General features: G+C 56.9%; 3 protein-coding genes across 10 annotated transcripts; 2 read left to right on the top strand and 1 right to left on the bottom strand.

The window, feature by feature from the left end:
* The first annotated feature begins 4,918 nt into the window (after positions 1–4,918).
* PGP (phosphoglycolate phosphatase) lies at positions 4,919–7,712 on the top strand. Its single transcript, XM_003928562.4, has 2 exons — positions 4,919–5,636; positions 5,721–7,712. Exons 1-2 carry the CDS (start codon positions 4,985–4,987, stop codon positions 6,044–6,046), a joined length of 978 nt encoding a protein of 325 aa, XP_003928611.2. The 5' UTR covers positions 4,919–4,984; the 3' UTR covers positions 6,047–7,712.
* An 82-nt stretch (positions 7,713–7,794) lies between these two features.
* On the top strand, positions 7,795–10,313 carry BRICD5 (BRICHOS domain containing 5). 4 transcript variants are annotated; one of them, XM_039478394.2, is made up of 5 exons: positions 7,795–9,181; positions 9,408–9,563; positions 9,637–9,738; positions 9,978–10,131; positions 10,219–10,313. In XM_039478394.2, exons 1-5 carry the CDS (start codon positions 8,876–8,878, stop codon positions 10,311–10,313), a joined length of 813 nt encoding a protein of 270 aa, XP_039334328.1. In that variant the 5' UTR covers positions 7,795–8,875. The 4 variants fall into 4 exon arrangements, with proteins under 4 accessions (XP_039334328.1, XP_010337367.1, XP_039334327.1 ...); XM_010339065.3 differs by having other exon boundaries at positions 9,975–10,131; XM_039478393.2 differs by having other exon boundaries at positions 9,978–10,313.
* MLST8 (MTOR associated protein, LST8 homolog) lies at positions 10,276–14,217 on the bottom strand. Of its 5 annotated transcripts, none has more exons than XM_003928405.3 (9): positions 14,133–14,217; positions 13,437–13,590; positions 13,242–13,293; positions 12,993–13,155; positions 12,550–12,625; positions 12,315–12,467; positions 11,354–11,478; positions 11,048–11,211; positions 10,276–10,915 (listed from the first exon to the last, which is right to left on the bottom strand). In XM_003928405.3, exons 2-9 carry the CDS (start codon positions 13,563–13,565, stop codon positions 10,797–10,799), a joined length of 981 nt encoding a protein of 326 aa, XP_003928454.1. In that variant the 5' UTR covers positions 13,566–13,590; positions 14,133–14,217; the 3' UTR covers positions 10,276–10,796. The 5 variants fall into 5 exon arrangements, with proteins under 5 accessions (XP_003928454.1, XP_010337365.1, XP_010337366.1 ...); XM_010339063.3 differs by lacking the exon at positions 14,133–14,217 and adding an exon at positions 14,001–14,085; XM_010339064.3 differs by lacking the exon at positions 13,437–13,590 and having other exon boundaries at positions 13,242–13,299; positions 14,133–14,174.
* Positions 14,218–20,962: the final 6,745 nt, after the last annotated feature.

Genomic DNA, 20,962 nt, shown 5'->3' with positions numbered 1-20,962 from the left:
TGAGCAGAGGACATGACAGTCGGAGTTATAGAAAGATCCCTCTAACTGCTGCACAGAAAAAGGGACGTTAGGCTGGCCGTGGTGGCTCACGCCTGTAATACCAGCACTTTGGGAGGCTGAGGCTGGCAGATCACCTGAAGTCAGGAGGTTGAGACCAGTCTAACATGCTGAAACCCCATCTTTACTAAAAATACAAAAAAAAATAGCTGGGCCTGATGGCACATGCCTGTAATCCCAGCTACTTGGAAGGCTGAGACAGCAGAATCACTTGAACCCAGGAGGCGGAGGTTGCAGCGAGCTGACATCATGCTACTGCACTCTAGCCTGAGTGACAGAGCAAGATTGTCTCAAAACAAAAGAAAGAAAAAGAAAGAAAGAAAGAAAAAACAAAAAGGGACTTTAGGACCCCCAGCCGAAGCAGGAGAGGGCTCAGAAAGCCACTGAGAGCCAGGATAGGTGGTCTCTGAGTAGGGCAAACAGAAGGAAGAGCAGGTTGGAGCTTGAGGTTTCTGGGAGCTTCTGGGAAGAAGAACCAGGAGACAGGTACGTGAGGTGAAGCCAGGGAGGAGGTGAGCACAAAACCCCAAAACAACTTCATTCATGGTGTGCTGAGGAGTAACTGAGAAGCGGGCATCCAGGGCATCAGGAGTATGGTTGGGATGTTTGTCCCCTGTCCCCTCTAAACCCATGTTGAAACTTCAACCCCAATATAACAGCATTAAGAGGTGAGGTCTTTAAGAGGCAAAGGGGGCTGGGGACAGTGGCTGATGCCTATAATCCCAGCACTTTGGGAGGCCAAGGCAGGCGGATCGCCTGAGGTCAGTAGTTTGAGACCAGCCTGGCCAACACAGCAAAACCCCCATCTCTATTAAAAATACAAAAATTAGCCAGGCATGGTAGCACATGCCTGTAATCCCAGCTACTAGGGAGGCTGAGGCAGTTGAATTGCTTGAACCCGGAGTGGGTGTGGAGGTTGCAGTGAGCTGAGATCACAGCACTGCCCTCCAGCCTGGGTAACAAAGTGAGACCCTGGCTCAAAAATAAAAAGGCATCCTGACAAGGTGAGGTCTGGCCCTGTCTTGGCTGGGGCCCACGCTATTGGCAGGCACAGGAGTGGACAGGCTCCTGGAAGGCAGAGAGGCCGGGCACGGCAGCAAGACTAGTCTCTGTTTCTCCAGACAGCCTCCTTTCCCACCCAGGCCTCAGCCTGGCTCCATCACAACAATGTCTGTGGGCGTTCCATGGCCAGACCCAGACAGGAACTCCAAAACCCTTTCCTTTTTTTTTTTTTTTTTTTTTTTTTGAGACGGAGTTTTGCTCTTGTTACCCAGGCTGGAGTGCAATGGCGCGATCTCGGCTCACCGTAACCTCCGCCTCCTGGGTTCAGGCAATTCTCCTGCCTCAGCCTCCTGAGTAGCTAGGGTTACAGGCACGCGCCAACATGCCCAGCTAATTTTTCGTGTTTTTAGTAGAGACGGGGTTTCACCATGTTGACCAGGATGGTCTCGATCTCTCAACCTCATGATCCACCCACCTCAGCCTCCCAAAGTGCTGGGATTACAGGCTTGAGCCACCGCACCCAGCCCAAAACCCTTTCTTTAGCTGATCCCATGTTGAAGAACGTTTAGATTGCATCTTTTTTTTTTTCTTTTTTTTTTTTTTTTTTTTTTGCCACTTGCATCCTTTTTCAACATCCTTCTTTTTAGCTTAGCTCATTAGAAAGAACACATCTGTGAAAACACTGATTCAATGGCTACTTATATTTTCTACTGCAATGTAAATTGATGTAACACCGTTAAGAAGAAATAGTGAAGGCCGGGCGCGGTGGCTCACGCCTGTAATCCCAGCACTTTGGGAGGCCGAGGCGGGTGGATCACGAGGTCAAGAGATCAAGACCATCCTGGTCAACATGGTGAAACCCCGTCTCTACTAAAAATACAAAAAATTAGCTGGGCATGGTGGTGCGTGCCTGTAATCCCAGCTACTCAGGAGGCTGAGGCAGGAGTGTTGCCTGAACCCGAGAGTCGGAGGTTGCGGTGAGCCGAGATCACGCCATTGCACTCCAGCCTGGGTAACAAAAGAAAAACTCCGTCTCAAAAAAAAAAAAAAAAAGTGTCTGTCCTTGTACCACTGAAAGCCATCCCCAGGTCAGCTTGTGGTATGAGATCCTTACTTGAGGAGACACTGGGGCCATCCCCTTACAGGGAAAGAATGACTGCCTCCTGTGTGTCGGACACCATCATAAAGCGGTCCTTTCCCCCTAGATGCAGGGATACCTCATGCTCTTCCCAAAGTCAGTCCTCCCCTGTAAAGTGCACTTTCCCTCCCAGCCTCTGCTAGGACCTTGCCCACAAGTGACCATGCTTCCCCTCCCACCTGCAGACTTACAGGCACATTTCGCAGATGTTAAGCCGAGCAGATGGGGCAGAGCTCAGCTTTGGGGTTGACTGAGTTTAATCCCAACTCAACCTTGTCCAGCCGGCGACTGTCCATGTTGTTTGGCCATTTATAAATGGAGTTGTGAATAATCCCTGTCCCTCAGAGCTGTCCTGTGACTCTCAGAAGGTAATGCAGTAAGGAGTGGTGCCGTGGCCTAGATGCTCAGGGAGTCCACAGTAAGCCAAGGCAGCCGGGTCAGTATGGGAGATGGCCCGTGGCTGGGCATCATCAGCAGTTCCCACTCCGGCCGTCATCTCAAATCAACTGCCTGTTGCTCTGTGCTAAAGGCAGAGTTTGCAATCTTTTGTCAAATCCACTGCTAATCAAGGCCATCTTTTTTTTTTTTTTTTTTTTGCTTTGCTTTTCTGAGACGGAGTCTTGCTCTGTTGCCCAGGCTGGAGTACAATGGTACAATCTCAGCTCATTGCAACCTCCACCTCCCAGGTTCAAGCGATTCTCCTGCCTCAGCCTCTCAAGTAGCTTGGCCCTGCCACCACACTCAAGCTAATTTTTGTATTTGTAGTAGAGACAGGGTTTCACCATATTGGCCAGGCTGGTCTCAAACTCCTGACCTCAAGTGATCTCCCCACCTCAGCTTCCCAAACTGCTGGGATTACAGGCGTGAGCCACCATACCCAGCCAGGAGGATGTATTTCACAGATATTATGTTAAACCACACAAACAAGCTTGGTCGTGCCTCTTTGCTGATAGGAGTCAGAAAAGTGGTGAGCTCTCCGCTATTGACTGAATAGGAACAAGAGGGAACTCTGGGGTGTTGGAAATACTTTATACTTTGGTCTGGGTTGTTTACACAAGCATATACATATGTAAAAAATCTGCTGAGTGCAGTGACTCATGCCTGTAATCCCAGCACTTTGGGAGGCCAAAACAGGAGGATTGCTGGAGGCCAGGAGTTGGAGAGACCAGCCTGGACAACATAGTGAGACTCCATCTCTACAAAAAATTTAAACAAAAATGAAAATTAGGCTGGGCGAGGTGGCTCACACCTGTAATCCCTGCACTTTGGGAGGCCGAGGCGGGCGGATCACCTAAGGACAGAAGTTCAAGACCAGCCTGCTAACATGGTGAAACCCCATTTCTACTAAAAATACAAAAACTCAGCCAGGCACGGTGGCATGCGCCTGTAATCCCAGCTACTCAGGAGGCTGAGGCAGGAGAATCGCTTGAACACAAGAGGTGGAGGTTGCAGTGAACCAAGATTGTGCTACTGCACTCCAGCTTGGGCAAGAGCAATACTCTGCTTAAAAAAAAAAAAAAAAAAAAAAAAAAAAAGGGGCCGGACGCGGTGGCTCAAGCCTGTAATCCCAGCACTTTGGGAGGCCGAGGTGGGTGGATCACGAGGTCGAGAGATCGAGACTATCCTGGTCAACATGGTGAAACCCCGTCTCTACTAAAAATACAAAAAATTAGCTGGGCATGGTGGTGCGTGCCTGTAATCCCAGCTACTCAGGAGGCTGAGGCAGGAGAATTGCCTGAACCCAGGAGGCGGAGGTTGCAGTGAGCCGAGATCACGCCATTGCACTCCAGCCTGGGTAACAAGAGCGAAACTGCGTCTCAAAAAAAAAAAAAAAAAAAAAATCAGTCGGGCATGGTGGCACACACCTCTGATGCCAGCTACTTGGGAGGCTGAGATAGGAGCATCGCATCAGCCTGGGAGGTCAAGGCTGCAGAGAGCTGTGATCCAGCCACTGAACCCCAGCCTTGGAGGTAAAACGAGACCGTGTCTCGAAATGTATAGGCATGTAAAAATGTAAAACTTCCACCGAGCTTCACAGTTTTCATGCCCTTTACTGTAAGCCTCAATTAAAGTAAATATTTAATAACTGGTGACGATGATGGGGAGCAAACTCTGAGTACCAGGTTCTAGGCAGTGTCTTTAGACCCTAACCCCACTGCCTGGTAATGGCTGGTTTGTGTGACCTCCGAGGCACGGGGAACGTGTTTTTGGAAAGGACTGAGGTGAGCACGCAGCCTTGCGGAGGAGGGAGTCCCGGGCTGGCCGGTAAACGGCCCACTGGCTGGCCGGGTGTCTGGAACGCGTCCCATGCGACTCCGGACCCTCCCGCCGCGCTCCTGCGGGAGCCCTGCCCGGACCCGCAAGAGACGTCGGCCAATGGGCAGCCGGCCCGGCCCGGGTTACTCCGTGAAGGGCCTCCTCACCTAGGCTGACCACTGGCTTTCAATGGGCACACGACCCCACGGCCGCTGGGTAGCTGCGCAGCCTTGCGCCTGCGCCATCCTCACCTCAGCCGCATTTCCGCAGCGAGCCCTCCACTCCGAATGCCGGTTGGCACCCTGCCAACCAATCACCGGGGCGCCCCGAGCCCGGCAGCCAATGGTCGTGCGCCGGGCCGCGCCAGTTGGCGTTGATCTCCTGCAGCCCGCGGGAAGCGGGGGCGGATTGGCGAAGGCGACGGCCAATGGGCGGCGGGCACGAGACGCGGGGCCAATGAGCGCCCCGGGGGCGGGGAGGGAACCGCGGCGGGCGGCTGCGAGGAGCGGCCGGCGGCGGCGGCGGCGGCCGATGGTGGCGGCCATGGCGGCGGTGGCGGCCGATGGCGACGACGCTCGCTGCGTGCGGCTGAGCGCCGAGCGGGCCCAGGCGCTGCTGGCCGACGTGGACACGCTGCTGTTTGACTGCGACGGGGTGCTGTGGCGCGGGGAGACGGCCGTGCCCGGCGCGCCTGAGGCCCTGCGGGCGCTGCGTGCCCGCGGCAAGCGCTTGGGCTTCATAACCAACAACAGCAGCAAGACTCGCGCGGCCTACGCCGAGAAGCTGCGGCGTCTGGGCTTTGGCGGCCCGGCGGGACCCGGCGCCGGCCTGGAGGTCTTCGGCACCGCCTACTGCACCGCGCTCTACCTGCGCCAGCGTCTGGCTGGCGCGCCCGCGCCGAAGGCCTACGTGCTGGGCAGCCCGGCACTGGCCGCGGAGCTGGAGGCCGTGGGCGTCGCCTGCGTGGGCGTGGGGCCCGAGCCGCTGCAGGGCGACGGTCCCGGCGACTGGCTGCACGCGCCGCTGGAGCCCGACGTGCGCGCGGTGGTGGTGGGCTTTGACCCGCACTTCAGCTACATGAAGCTCACCAAAGCCCTGCGCTACCTGCAGCAGCCCGGCTGCCTGCTCGTGGGCACCAACATGGACAACCGGCTACCGCTGGAGAACGGCCGCTTCATCGCGGGTCCGTGCGCCCCGGGGCGGGAGGCCGGGGGGCGGGCCCCGGGCCCCCTCCCCGCCCTCTGACCGGGTCCCCTGTGCCCCGCAGGTACCGGCTGTCTGGTCCGAGCCGTGGAGATGGCCGCCCAGCGCCAGGCCGACATCATCGGGAAGCCCAGCCGCTTCATCTTCGACTGCGTGTCCCAGGAATACGGCATCAACCCCGAGCGCACCGTCATGGTGGGAGACCGCCTAGACACAGACATCCTCCTGGGCGTCACTTGTGGCCTCAAGACCATTCTGACCCTCACCGGAGTCTCCACTCTAGGGGATGTGAAGAGTAATCAGGAAAGTGACTGCGTGTCTAAGAAGAAAATGGTCCCTGACTTCTATGTTGACAGCATAGCCGACCTTTTGCCCGCCCTTCAAGGTTAAAGATTGAGTGTCTTTAATCTCCAGAATAAAAAAAAAAAAATTGAAAATTAGTTACCCAAATTAATAGGTGGGGCTTAAGCATCTTCTCGGCCAGGTGGCTTCAAAGAGTATAATTGGAGTTAAGCAAAGGCATACATTGTTAACCTTGTAAGTAAACGTTTGGGGGGGACGATTTTGTTTACAGATGCTTGTAATTGAAGTTGCACTTTTAGGCTTGGAAGGCATTGTTGGGTGGGTTCTGGGCCTTGGGCGGGGTTGGCAGGGGCAGGCTCAGCACCTGTCTGAGATTCAGGTATCCAGGGCCTGAGGCGGTTCTAGGGGTGTGTGTCCTATACTTTATTGAAAAACTCATTCAGGGATCCAGCCCCTCGGGGGCGGAAGGACTGATTATTCTGCTGGGAGAGGCTTTTGTGGACCAAGGCCCCATCAGTGTGACTGACAGTCCAGCGGAGCCTTCTGTGTCCCTCTGCTTTCCAGCAGGTTGGGGATGGAGAAGGGAGCTGCTCCCAGGTGCCATCTCCTTGCCCTCGGGTGCAAAGTGCTGCCCTCACCACCCTTCCGCCTCCCCTCCTTCCTTGAAAACCACTCTGATGTCACAATTGAGTGTCTGTTCCGTTTCAGATACCCAGGGCTGCTGCTCCTCAAACACAGCTGCCCAGTTCTGTAAACGCAGCCCAGCTAAACCTCAGCTGTCTCGAGTGTGCATTTAAACCCAGGTGACTTGGACTGAGCAGCCGCAAGGCCGGGGACGCCTTCGCTCAACACCAAGGCTGCAGTGCAGGGAGCTCAGAGCAGTGCTGCTACCCAACAGTTTAACTTTGAACAACTGTGTCAGGCAATGGATTTGAATGTTAAGTGTGTTAATAGCTGTGCTGTCTCGTAGGGAAAATCCCACTGAAGAAGCCTTTATGTCCTGTAGCCGGCAGTGCGGCTAAAGCATGTTGGCCAAGGAATTCCTGTCATCCAGGGCTCTGGGAGGGGGAGGAGAGTTGTGTCCCCAAGAACAGGAAGTCCTTTACAAAGCATCCAGTTTCTTCCTGTCCTTCTATTCCCTAGGTTGGAGTAGGGGTTGGAGGCTGGTGGCCCAGGAGGTCACCTGCCTTGCCCTGGATTCCCTTGTCAGTGGCCAGCAGGAGGACTTGGCAGGGCCACCAGCTTGCCAAGGTTCTGAGTGGGGCTCTGGCCTCCTGCCTGCTCCGTGGCTCTGCTGACCTTTCACAGGCCTGACAGCAGACTCAGCAGGGCCAGCCCAGGACACTGCACCTTCTGGCCAGCTCCCTACCGGCACCTTGCCCTGCACCTGGCGGCTTCTCTCCTGGCCGCACAGCATTCCACTTGGTCATGAAGACTTCTCAGAGCAATAAGGGGCGTTCTGAGCCTCCAGCACCTCCCAGACCAGGGATGTCAGGTTCAGAGGGTGCTGCAGGGCAGCATGAGGGTGGTTGTGCCCACAAAGCTGGTGGCACTGATGCTGGCTCGGTGAGTTCAGTTCCAGCTGGGTCTGGCCTGGCAAGGCGTAGTCATGCTAGGAGCACACGGCAGATGCAGCTGGGGGATGCCTCCCTCTTGCCATGTGGGGGCTGGGAGTCCCTGTGCACCCTGTCTCCAGCCCCTGAGGGGCTGTGGCACTGTGTGCCTCAGAGCACAGATTAAACTCTCAAACCCACACTGGCTCAGGTGTCCTTGCTCTCCGCTTGCTTTGGCCTTGGGCGCCGCCGTCTCACCGCAGGTGGGAGGACTCAAAGTAGATGGGTGGCTGGGGTTCCAGCTCCACAGCGGGAATGCCAACTGCCCACTCCCAGCCTGGTTCAGAGGAATGCGTTCTGGAGAATGAGGGAAACCAGGGAAGGAAAGGGTCTTGGAGTGAAGCTGGTGGGCTCATGGGCTGCTATGTCAGATTGCCCAGGGCAGGAGCAGAGCTGAGTTAGAAACAAGTCCGGCTGGGCTGGGCATGGTGGCTTGCGCCTGTGATCCCAGCACTTTGGGAGACTGAGGCAGGCAGATCACTTGAGGTCAGGCATTCGAGGCCAGCCTGACCAACATGGTGAAACCCGGTCTCTCTAATTTTAAATATAAAATTAGCCGGGTGTGGTGGTGGGTGCCTGTAATCTCAGCTACTTGGGAAGCTGAGGCAGAAGAATCGCTTGAACCTGGGAGATGGAGGTTGCAGTAAGCCAAGATGGCGCCACTGCACTCCAACCTGGGGACACTGTGAAACTCCTTCTCAAAGGCATGCTGGGCTGGCCCCCAAGGCTGGCCTGACCATACCAGGAGGCATAGGCTCCAGCAGGCTGCCTATCCACACTCCAGCCTTGGGGAACCCCTGGTTTTGGACATGTACCCTGTGGGATGCCATATGGCCCCATCTCACACTCGGGGGCTGGGAAGCAGCTGGGGGTGCACAGTGCCATATGAGTCATTCATTGAACCAGGATTTATTGACAGCTTGTGGAATGCCAGAGACTCTGCCCTGAGAGACTCAGACCACTTTAGGAAAATGAAATCCACCCTAACCACACTTAACGAGTCACCCTGGCTGGGCCCGCGCTGCCCTCCGGTTGGTCATCTAGACTGGATTTCCACTCGGCCAAGCGCTATGCTTCCCAGACCCTGATCTCCAGTCTGTGCGGGCCAGGTGTCTGGAGCCAGGCCTGGTGACGGGTATCCCCCAGGTGGGAGGAGGGGACTGTCCTGGCTCTGACCCGGATATCAGATCCGAAGCTGAGGGGGAGGCGTGGGGTCAGGAGGGGAGGCGTCCTGAGGTTTCCCTAGCCAAGGTTGCAGACAAGGGGCGCAGACAATCGGCGCATTGTGAGCAGGGGTTGCAGCATGGAGCCAGCAAACTGCTGCGTGGAGCGCCCTGAACCTGGGCCTGCAGGGGTGAGTGGCCTCCCGTCACTCCTGCAGCACGGACCCGGGGGTGCCCCGGGTCACCCAGCCTCTCCCTTCCCCAGCCCACTTGCTCCCTGGTCTCTAACCCCCCTGACCCCTCTGACCCTGATGCGTGCCCAGGTGAAGACCAAGCTCTGCTGTGGGGGCTGGAGAGCCGCGGGCCTGCTGCTGCTGCTGCTGCTGCTGCTGACTGCAGGGGCTGTGGCTGGAGGGCTTCTTGGCTTCGCTCAGGGCCCTCCCAAGGTGAGCCCCTCCTCAGGGCCAGGGTCATGGACAATGGGAAGGTGGGCGGAAGCTGGCATATCCCAGCCTCCAGCAGAGCCGGCAGTTATATGGCCGCCTTGGAGCAGATGGCTGGAGGACCAAGGGGCAGAAAGACCACTCAGGGATGTCAGAATCCTGAGCCCAGAGCTGGGGGCTGTGCTGGGGTTGCCCTGATGCCCAGCTGAACTCCCAACTCCACTGCCAGCCACAGCTGCAGACGCTGCGAATGACCCTCCCGAGCCCCCACGTGCCCAGGCCCAACCAAACCATCCTGGTGGACGTGGCCCAGAATGCGGCAACCATCATAGTGACCCCACCTCAGAGCAACCACAGCTGGGTGGTGCTCTTCGACGGACAGAGCGTGAGTAGGCAGGGAGGGATTGCCCAGCAGGTGTCAGTCGGGGTGGCCCTGCCTCACCCCCCTGCCTCCCCAGGGCTGCATCTGTTACCGCCCTGAGGAGCACCACGCCTGCTTCCTCCGCCTGATGGGGGACAATGATCGGGAGACCCTGCAGCTGCTGGTGGATACCTCCAAGGTAAGCTGTCCTGCTGGGCGCAGCCCCCAGCCAGGGGCCAGACAAAGGGTCCTGTGTGCAGCCCCGGGCAGGGCAGGCTAGGGCTCTGGTTTCAGGGAACAGGAAGCTCTCCTCCCTGAGCACAGGCTGCTGACAAGAGCCGAGGGTGGGGCCATCACTGGGGTTGGGAGGGGCTGGCCCCACCCAGCCAGGAGCAGGGAGGAGTCCCCTCCCATGGCCCACCAGAGTCTTCTCAGCAGGCCCAAGGGACTCGGGGCCCCAGCCAGGACACTCACCACACCCAGGAGCTGCTGGCAGTGCTGGGGAGCCATGAGGTGGACCCCACCCAGGTGGGCGCTTTGGTGCAGCACCTGTGTGCAAGGACCCCCATCTACTGGGCCCAGCGAGTGGAGGGTGAGTTGGGGTTGCTGCATGGGGAGGCCCGGCCCACGGAGGAGCTGGGGGCACAGCCCTTGGGGATTCACGGCGCCCTCACCACAGGGCCCCAGAGGCAGCGGCTCATCTATCTCTGCATCGACATCTGCTTCCCAAGCAACATTTGCGTGTCGGTCTGCTTTTATTACCTCCCAGACTGAGCCCCCGAACTGGCCAAGACCAGCCCCAGTCCCCAGTCCAGCAGGCTGGCCAGATCACCCACACCAGGGAGGACAGCTGCCGGCGGGGACGAATAAACCCTTCCACCTGGCCGTGGTGGTGTTCTCTGTGTCCTGAGGTCCTGAAACTTGGGCAAGGAGGGGACAGAGCGCACTGGGTTGGGCGTGGGCACCAGCCTCAGATGCCTCCGCAGCTTCAAGCCCTGAGCTGACTTTCCTAGAGAGTGCATGCTAGCCCAGTCTAGGAGTATGTACCCCGGCTTACATCACTCTGAGCTGTCACATCCAGATAAGCAACTGGGGTCTGAGAGGCCTAGGGTGGCCTGGCCCAGCAGGTCAAGGAGCCACAGGGGGCCATCAGGTCCAGCTGGCACAGGCCAGCCGCAGGCCCCACTGTGACCTGGGTGCTGCACGGGTCCCTCCAGTTGCCACCACCTGCACCAGGCAGACCGGAGGGGGCACAGGCTAGCCCAGCACACTGTCATTGAAGGCAAGGCAGACGACAGCCTTCTGGTGGCCGCCATACTCTCTCTTGATCTCTCCAGTCTCCACACACCAGAGCCGGGCCAGGTTGTCTGAAGAAGCTGGAGGGGGAGGATGGGCAGGGCTCAGAGCACAGGTGCAGGCCAGGCAGAGAGCCCAAGCAGAGGGGGAGCTGCAGCCTAGGTAGGCTGGCTCTGGAGGCCAGGAACGGGGGAGGCTGGGGCGGAGCTCACCAGTGACGATGTACTGGGAGTCCCCCGAGAAGGCACAGCCCCACATCCAGCCGCGGGAGGACTCCCCAGGGTTGCCGCTCTTGATGCTCAGCTCTGTCATCAGGGAGAAGTTGGACGTCCTCCAGATCTTGCACGTCTGATCAGCTGAGCAGGTGGCGAGGAGCCTGGGGGTGGGGGTGGGGGTGGGGTGTGTCCAGCAGCAGCCACTCCACCCTGCAGCCCCTGACATGCACCCAGCAGCCCCTCCCCTGTCCAGCCCCCCCGCCCAGACAGGTCCCCTCCTGGGCCAGCAGGCCCTGCACACACGTGGAGTCGGGGCTGAAGCGGCACTGCAGGGCGTAGCGGGTGTGGGCGGGGATCTTGGTCTTGGGGATGAGCTGGGTCACCTCGTCACCAATGCCCCCCGTCAGATTCCAGACATAGCAGTATCCCTAAAGGCAGGAGGACCATCACCAGTGGCCTGAGGCCTCAGGTCTGAGAGACAGGGAAGGATGCCCTTGAGGCACAACACTGGGGCCCAACTGTGCATGGGGACCTGGGGTCAGGGGCAGGCAGGACCCTCCAGACCTGCCTTACAGGAGGCACCTGGGAAGTCTGGCCCCAACCAAGAGCCACAGCCGGCAGGCCAAGAACAGGAGGCCATACCTGGCCAAGGACTCAAATGATCCTTTCTGGAGAATGCCCCTGGCCAGTGGGAGTATCCAGGAGAAGGGCACCAGCTAGAGGGACAGCATGACCAAGGCTGGGAGAAGGCAAGTCCGGGGACAAGAGGGACAAGTGAGGCTCCGGTATTAAATGGAGTTAATGGAAAAAAAAAGGCTGGAGAGGAGAGCAGGGGCCACGCCATGGCAGCCTACAGGCGAGGCCAGCAGCCCTGGGTCTCCACAGGGGAACGACACCACCTGGCCGGTACTGACCAGGCACCACTAGAAGCGTCCAGGGGAGAATAGGTCAGGGCCGGGGGACGTCAGGGAGGCGGTAAGGAGGCCTCAGAGAATGTGTTAGCTGTCACCATGACAAGGGTGAGTGGAACCAGGAGGCAACAGGGAGAAAAGAGGGAAGTGGACCGACTTGGGAGAGACTGACGGAGCTGAAGACACAGATAAGGCATCGGGACTTCTGGCTTTGCTGGCAGGGTGGGTGTTAGCGCCCGGGATGGAGGAAGCAGAAGGGGACCACTAAGGGACATCCAGGAATAAGCCCACCTGCAGAGGCTGAGGGCTGAGTGCCAAGCGCCTCCCACCCAGCACGTGCCACCAGGACTCACGGTGCTATTGACGGCTGCCATGTAGCTGGCGTCGGGGTCGATGTGGGCAGATGTAATGGAGACCTCGGGCTCAGGGATGAGCTGCTCATTGTGGTCTGTTTTCAAGTCCCAGATGTGGATAGCCCCGCTCTGGTCACCCACGATGAGCTCTGCCTGAGGTACAAGGGAGGTGAGGCAGGGCCCAAGCCCGGCTCTCCCAAGTCCCAGGGTGCCCAGCCCAATGAGCCCTCCTCACCTGGTTGGGGTGCAGGCACACACAGTTAATGGGCGCGTTCACCTGGAAGATCCGCTGGCACTGCAGGTTCCGGGACCTGCGGGCCGGGCCGGACACATGCTGACCATCTGGGCTTGTTGGTGCCCTACCCGGATGGCCTCGGCCTGGCCATTCCTCCCCTTCCTCTACTGACGGGACCCGCCTCTCGGGAAATACTTGGGATGCAGGGCCCTCCACTCCAGAGAGGAGCCTAAGCCAGTACTGGCAGAAGGGGTATAACGCGTAGGCTCTGGGCTCAAGGCAAGACTCGGGCTTTGATGCAATTCACTCCCTTGTCCTCACTTCAGTAAGTCGCCCACAGGAAGCTCCCTGTCTCAGACTCTGCTTGGAAAGAACCCAACCTAAAAACGTCTCCCAGGAGCGGCCCACCCCAGCCCCAGGCAGCACACCCCTCCCCACCACACCTGAGGTCCCAGATCCTGGCTGTGCAGTCCTCGCCGCCCGTGTACATCCAGCGGCCGTCTTCGTGGAAGCCCACAGATGCGATGTTCTTGTTGACACCATCATAGCTGATGATGGGGTTGGGATTATTGGAGTTGAGATCGTACATGCGGATGTGCTGGTAACCTAAGGACATAGGCTGAACTGAAGCTTGGCTGTGCTTAGGTCGACCCGCCAGAGGTCAGGGGTTAGAGGTCAAGGGTCACAGATACCTGCAGCAGCAATCATGCTGCGGTCTGGTGTGATCTCCAAGGCATTCACCTGCTGGGACTGTTAAGGAGGATGATGGAAGGGCAGCCCTGGGGCCAGGGGCTCCCAGGCCTCCACTATCTGGCTTTCAGCCAGGCTGTTGTCCCCACATGAGGCACCCCCACAGCGCCACGCTGCCCGCCCCAGGTGGAGGATACAGAGTCTTGGTGCTGGACAGTCCGGGTGCAGATGCCGCTGTGGGCCTGCCAGAACCGCACGGTGTGGTCGTAGCCTGCAGTGGCCAGAATGACCGGGTCACTGCCCACCGTGCCTGGGGAGGTGTTCATGGTGTGGCCAACACGGGCCCTAGAGCTGAACGGCAGGAGTGAAAGGTCAGAAGATCTGCAGAGATGGGTATGCAGTACTTAAGACAACACCCTCTGTGCTAAGTAGATTACAGGCCCACGGGGCGCTGCTGGATGGGGCTTATCATTCCCCCTTTACAGTTGGGAAAACAAGCGCAGGTAGATTCAGGGACACGCGTGACACTCGGCTCCGGGCGACGCTGGGGCTCCAGAGCGCGCGCTCCGTTCCCGCCCCACGCAGCCGGAGGGGGCGCCGTCCCCGCCGCAGCCGGCAGACGGCAGTCACGCGCAAGCGCCACTCTGCCGCAGGGGCGGGCCGCGCGTGCGCAAAGCGACGGGAGGGCCGGGGGAAGTGGAGCGCTGCGGCTGCGCATGCGTAGCAGGCCGACGGCGGGCCCTGATGGGAATGGGCGCTACCTGGCGGAATCCCCTGAGCTCCTCTGTCCTCCTCCGACCGCCCTTGCTCCGTCCTGCTGGCTGGCTTTCCCGGCCGCGCTCTCCCAGCCACCCAGCAGCTGGTTCCCTGCCCCTGGCCCGCGGCCTCCGTACCTGACGGGCGGCTCCGCACTCCACCGTGTCCAGGACGGCGAGGAGAGCCGGAGCGAGTCGATCGAGGCCGAGACCGAGCGTAGAGATATCGATGGCTCCCTAGGGCGAGACCATGGGGCGGGCGGGGGTGGGTGGGACGAGACCAAAATTATAGGGCGGGAGCTCCCTCCGGGACGACTCCTGAGTGGTCTCCATGCGCCGCGGCGGGCCCAGCGGGGCGCGGAAGGAAGCCGCAGCTCTCTCCCCGGCCTCCTCCCCACGAGGCACTCAACCCTCTGACACGGCTGCCCGTTTCCCAGGCTGTCCGGTCGCGCCGTTCCGGTGCCCTCTCTGACTCACTAGTGCTCCACGCTGGGCTAGGATTGGCTGTAAATGACAGGACTTGAATTCAGATAAGTAACACATATATGTATATATACATATGTTAGTGTAAGTATATCCCAGACATTGCATGGGAAATACTTATGCTAAAAATTTTTTACTTGCTTACCTACAGTTCAAAGTTAACTGGGTATCCTGTAGTTTTACTTCCTAGATCTGGTGCCCCAGCCCCATCCTGACCCTCAGGACGTCACACTGAACCCAGTGTCCTACTCAAAACTGCAGGCCCTCATTCCAGCTCTGTACACTGCACGCCGGTGCCCTCACCCTTTAGACAGGCTCCCACATGTTTTTTCCCACTGCTCTTACAGACGCGGCTGTAGCCCTTCCTCTGGCCGCAAACCAGGTGCATCTTGTCCCTTGACCAGGCCCTAGTTCGCAGGAACCTACCTTTCTATACCTTCACCTCTCCTACTCCCTGCCCCTTAGCCTTTAAACACCATAAAGCAATCCCAAACTCTTCCAATAGCGGTCCTGACCATTTTTCTAGCTCCACGTCTTCATTCTGCAACCCTAGTCGTCTGCCTTTTACCCCTAGCTCTCTGACTCTCCGATGGAAATTCCTCAAGGTCACTGACAATCTCACTTTGCTAAATCCCAGTGGATACTTTTCCTCCCACTGTTTTTCTTTTTTCTTTTCTTTTCTTTTCTTTTTTTTTTTTTTTTTTTGAGACAGAATCGTGCTCTGTTCCCCAGGCTGGAGTGCAGTGGCACGATGTTGGCTCACTGCAACCTCTTCCTCCCATGTTCAAGCGATTCTCCTGCTTCAGCCTCCTGAGTAGCTAGGACTACAGGCATGCACCACCACGCCCAGCTAATTTCTGTATTTTAGTACAGATGGGTTTCATCATGTTGGTCAGGCTGGTCTTAAACTCCTGACCTCGTGCTCCACCCACCTCGGCCTTCCAAAGCGTTGGGATTACAGGCATGAGCCACTGCACTCGGGAGTTTTTTTTTTTTTTGGAGGCAGAGTCTCGCTCTTGTTGCCCAGGCTGGAGTGCAGTGGTGGGATCTCTGCTCACTGCAAAACCTCCACCTCCCAGGTTCAAGTGATTCTCCTGCCTCAGCCTCCCGAGTAGCTGGGATTATAAGCACCTGCCACCACACCAGGCTGATTTTTTTTTTATTTTTAGTAGAGATGGGGTTTCACCATGGTGGCCGGTCTGGTCTCAAACTCCAGACCTCAAGTGATCTGCCCACCTTAGCCTCCCAAAGTGCTGGGATTACAGGCGTGAGCTACTGCACCCAGCCTCCTCCCAATTCTTGACACATCTGCGCCATGGTTGGCGGCACCATGCCTGAAAGGCTGCCTTCTCCTAGCCCTTTGGCATTTAGTCTCTTTTCCTGCCTCCCTCCAAAGATCAGGTCCCCCCAGAGTTCCCTCTGTGCACCTGACGAGATCCCAGGGGGCTGGCAACTGCTAGCTCCAAGGTTTCCTCAGCTGTCCCAATGCTGGGCCCCTTCAACCCTGTCTCTAGCTCTGATGGCCTCAGCCCCCTGTTGGACACTGTCCCTAGAATGCCCCGCAGACACCACCACCTTCCATGGCCAAGACAACTCATTTGTGAGTAGCCCCTTCTGTGGGTAGTGCCCACCTTGTATTACAGCTGGGCAAGATCTGACAGCTCCCCTCCCTCGCCCTTCCCTTCTGCCGCCGATTTTACCTGTCACCTACCTTCCTTTCCACTACCCTGGCTCTAGCTCACCCCGTAGCCCTCATAACAGCCTCCTCCCTTGCCCCAGCCACACTGGCCCCCTTCCAGACGGTCCTCCAAAGTGCAGAATGGCCTTTTTTTTTTTTTTTTTTTTGAGACGGAGTTTCACTCTTGTTACCCGGGCTGGAGTGCAATGGTGCAATCTTGGCTCACCGCAACCTCCGCCTCCTGGGTTCAGGCAATTCTCCTGCCTCAGCCTCCTGAGTAGCTGGGATTACAGGCACGTGCCACCATGCCCAGCTAATTTTTTGTATTTTTAGTAGAGACGGGGTTTCACGGTGTTGACCAGGATGGTCTCGATCTCTTGACCTCGTGATCCACCCACCTCGGCCTCCCAAAGTGCTGGAATTACAGGCTTGAGCCACCGCACCCAGCCAGAATGGCCTTTTAAAAACCTCAGTCTGGGGCCAGCACAGTGGTTCATGTCTGTAATCCCAGCACTTTGGAAGGCTGGGGCAGGAGGATCACTTGAGGCCACGAGTTCAAGACCATCCTGGACAATACAGTGAGACTCCTTCTCTACCAAGAAAGAAAAAATTAGCCAGGAATGGTGATGCGTGCCTGTCGTCCCAGCTACCTGAGAGGCTGAGGTGGAAGGATCGCTCGCCAGGTATTCGAGGCTGCAGTGAGCTGTGATTGCACCATTGCACTCCAGCCTGGGTGACAGAGCAAGACCTTTTCTCAAAACAAAAACCCACAACAAAACCTAGGAATGACTTCCATCACCCGATTAGAAGCCTTTAGGGGTCCTGTCCCTCTCCAGACTCCTGGCCCTGGCCCTGGCCCACCCTGTGGCTTCCATCTCCTCTCCGTGTGATCCAATGAGGCTTTCTGTCCCCACCCAAGACTCACTTTGAATTGTAATCCCCATAATTCCCCTGTGTCAAGGGAGGGACCAGGTGGAGGTAATAGAATCATGAGGGCGGGTTCCTGGTGCTGTTCTCACGATAGTGAGATCTCAAGAGATCTGATGGTTTTACAAGGGGTTCCTCCCACTTCGCTCCACTTTTCCTTCCTGCCGCCTTGAAAAGAAGGTATCTTGCTTCTGCTTTGCCTTCTGCCATGATTGTAAGTTTCTTGAGGCCTCTCCAGCCATGCTGAACAATGAGTCAATTAAACCTCTTTCCTTTATAAGTTATCCAATCTCACGTGTTCTTTATTGCAGTATGAAAATAGACATACCACATTGGTCCTCTACTTTGGCCGGAGGAAACATGTTCTCCCCCGCTTTTTTTTTTTTTTTTTTAGATGGAGTTTCACTCTTGTTGCCCAGGCTGGAGTGCAATGACTCAATCTTGGCTCACCGCAACCTCCGCCTCCTGGGTTCAAGTGATTCTCCTGCTTCAGCCTCCTGAGTACCTGGAATTACAGGCACCTGCCACTAAGCCCAGCTAATTTTTTGTATTTTTAGTAGAGATGGAGTTTCACTATGTTGGCCAGGCTTGTCTCAAACTCTTGATCTTGGGATCTGCCTGCTTTGGCTTCCCAAAGTGCTGGGATTACAGGTGTGAGCCACTGTGCCCCACGATAATCTCCCCTTTGAGCCCTTGCCTGTGCCTGGGATGCTTTTTCCTCTACCCCTTACCTGCCAAACTGGTTTTCAGCATCTCTAGTAACGTTTTGTTTTGGCTGGGCATGGTAGCTCATACCTGTAATCCCAGCACTTTGGGAGGCCCAGGTGGGAGGATCACTTGATCCCAGGAGTTCAAGACCAACCTGGGCAAGATGGCAGACTTCTTCTGGGCAAAAACTTTTTAAAAATTCACTGAGTGGCCGGGCGCGGTGGCTCAAGCCTGTAATCCCAGCACTTTGGGAGGCCGAGGCGGGTGGATCACAAGGTCGAGAGATCGAGACCATCCTGGTCAACATAGTGAAACCCCGTCTCTACTAAAAATACAAAAAACTAGCTGGGCGTGGTGGTGCGTGCCTGTAATTCCAGCTACTTAGGAGGCTGAGGCAGGAGAATTGCCTGAGCCCGGGAGGCGGAGGTTGCGGTGAGCCGAGATCGCGCCATTGCACTCCAGCCCGGGTAACGAGAGCGAAACTCCGTCTCAAAAAAAAAAAAAAAAAAAAATTCACTGAGTGTAGGCCAGGCATGGTGGCTTACATGTGTAATCCCAGCACTTTAGGGGGCTGAGGTGGGTGGATGACCTGAGGTCAGGAGTTCAAGACCAGCCTGACCAATATGGTGAAACCCTTTCTCTACTAAAAATACAAAAATTAGCTGGGAGTAGTGTCCTGCAACTGTAGTCCCAGCTACTAGGGAGGCCAAGACAGGAAAATTGCTTGAACCCTGGAGGCAGAGGTTGCAGTGAACTGAGATCATGCCACTGCAGTCCAGCCTGGGCAACAGAGGGAGACTCCATCTCAAAAAGAAAGAAAGAAAGAGAGAGAAAGAAAGGAAAGAGGGAGAGAGAGAGAGAGAAAGAAAAAGAAAGAAGAAAGAAAGAAAGAAAACTTTTTGTTTGTTTTGTAGAGACAGGGGTCTCACTGTTGCCCAGGCTGCTCTTGAACTCCTGGGCTGAAGCAATTCACCAACTTTTGTGCTGAGAGGTGAGAGATAACAGCTCTAACCACCCAAAGTGCTGTGATTATAGGCATGAGCCACCACACCCAGCCAGTGCATTATCTTTATATGGCTGAGTAATATTCCCGTGTATGACTAGAGAACACTTTATGTATCTCCTCATCCATAGGTGGACATTTGGGTTGTCTCCTCCTTTTTGGCTGTTGTGAATTAATGGTTGTGTGCCAGTGTCTGAGAACGTGTTTGCATCTATTGGGTAAACACTTGGAGTGGAATTGCTGGGCTATAGGAGCGCTTTACCTCCGTTGTGCATGGAGTCCTCACAATGACTCCACTAGGGAGGAATTGCCCTCATTTTGGAGACTAGAAAACCGAGGCTCAGAGATGCAGAATGGCATGTGGAGCATAGGCTGGAAGGCAGTGGAGCCCAGATTTCCTTCTAGGCTGGGCCCATCCTGCTGGGCTCCACCTGCAGCTGATCGTGCCCCTTCCGGCAAGGTGACTAGTCCGGAGGTCGCCCCTGCATGCCGTAGTCTTCCTCATCTTCCTCTCGCCGTAGAAGGGCTGGCTAGCCAGGCTCCATATCAGGCTTGATGCGGCTTTGTAGAGTAGAGATGAATGTGTGGACTTGGATGGCTGGAAGAGGAAGCGCGTGGAACCCCAGCAGTGTCTGGAGCATAGACCCGGGAGCAGAGAGCAAGAGACAGGCTCGGGCTGAGGCGGGCTCAGCCAGGTGCGTGGGGTCCCATGTGTCTCAGGGCTTTGCACTGATTGCCTTTTCTGTGGGGCCTTTGGGCGGTGCCAGGGGGCTGAGGGCAGGGGGCAGCTCTGGGAGCCTGCATGTGTTCCAAGCTTGGGGGAAATTGACAAACCAGGCATGGCCCCAGCCCAGTCTCAGTGGTTTCTGCATTTCTGTGGGGCAGGAGGCGGGGACAATGGTGTCTGGGGGCCAATCCTTGGTGATGGTCAGAGGCAGCATCGCAGGAATGAGAGGAGCCATAGCAGCCAGCACAGGCCTCGGGAGGGCCCATTCCTCATGCCCATTCCAGGGCTTTGGGGGCTCGAGGGACCGGGCATGAGGGACGACCAGGGAGCCCGAGCAGACACACAGCCAGGGGTGGAGGAAGGGGCTGCGGGCTGGCTAGCGCACGCCATGCATCTGGGAAGGAGGCCAGCCCAGGCTGCAGTGAGGCCATCACCAGCTTCATTCCAGGCTGAGCCTCAGCAATTCTGCTGGCTCAGCGACCCCCTCCCGGGATCATCCTCAGAAGCCTGACTTCCTGGAGTCTCATGCCTGTGCATCTTCATCCCCCAGCCTGAGCAGCCGCCTGCCCTGCCTCCCCCACCCCCAGGCTTCGGGGACCCCAGGCAGATGTGCACATCTGTTTTCTCATCAGCCCTAGGCTGCAGGCAGAGCTGCTGGCCCATTTCACAGATGAGGCAGCTGAGCATCGGGGACTCATCCAAGGTCACTGGTTGCAGTAACAGATCCGAGGCTTCCCGGCCGCCCCTGGGCTTCAGCCTCACCCAGCAGAAGGCTCTGGTCTCCTCCTGCCACGCTCCACCCCCATGGGGTGAGGAATCTCTGAGGTCCTGAGCAGGAACCCACCTGGAGCCTGGGTCCCTATTCTAGCTCATACTCTGAGCACCTAGGACCCTGGAGTTCCCTGCTCAAACAGACCTGAGCCCACTCCCAGCACTCACACAGCCCTCTGCCCAGTCTGTCCTCCTGAAGGTGGGCTGCAGAGCAGGTGCCCACTCTAGCTCTGAGGAGCAACCATGGAGGTGCCTGTTCACGGCATGTGGACAGTGCTGGAGCTGAGCAGAGAATAGGTGGAGTTGCTACAAACGGGCCAGCTCATCACCCAAGGAATCTGAGGATTCTCCATTTGAACTTGGGCTTTCGGGTCATGACGAAGGTATAGTTAAGGTAGGAGAATAGAACATACTTTTAACAGGTTACTGGCATGATTTGTATCATTTAAATGTTTGAATACTTGGTACATGATCCTCTGTATGGTAAGCACAGGTCAGGGTGGTTTGCCGTAACATGCCAAAACATAAAAATATTAGTAATGCCAGTAGATCTCTTATTTTTAGTTTTAGTTCTTCCTGTGTGCTGTTCACAGTGAGGTACCTTGATACAAAGATGCATAAAACACAGCTGCTCCCCTGGCAGAGAGACCCAAGAGTATCACCATATCTAC

Source organism: Saimiri boliviensis, chromosome 12, assembly GCF_048565385.1.
Source record: "Saimiri boliviensis isolate mSaiBol1 chromosome 12, mSaiBol1.pri, whole genome shotgun sequence".
NCBI lineage: Eukaryota > Metazoa > Chordata > Mammalia > Primates > Cebidae > Saimiri > Saimiri boliviensis.
The sequence above is the reverse complement of the archived record's forward strand: the minus strand, read 5'-3'. Positions and strand labels throughout refer to the sequence as shown.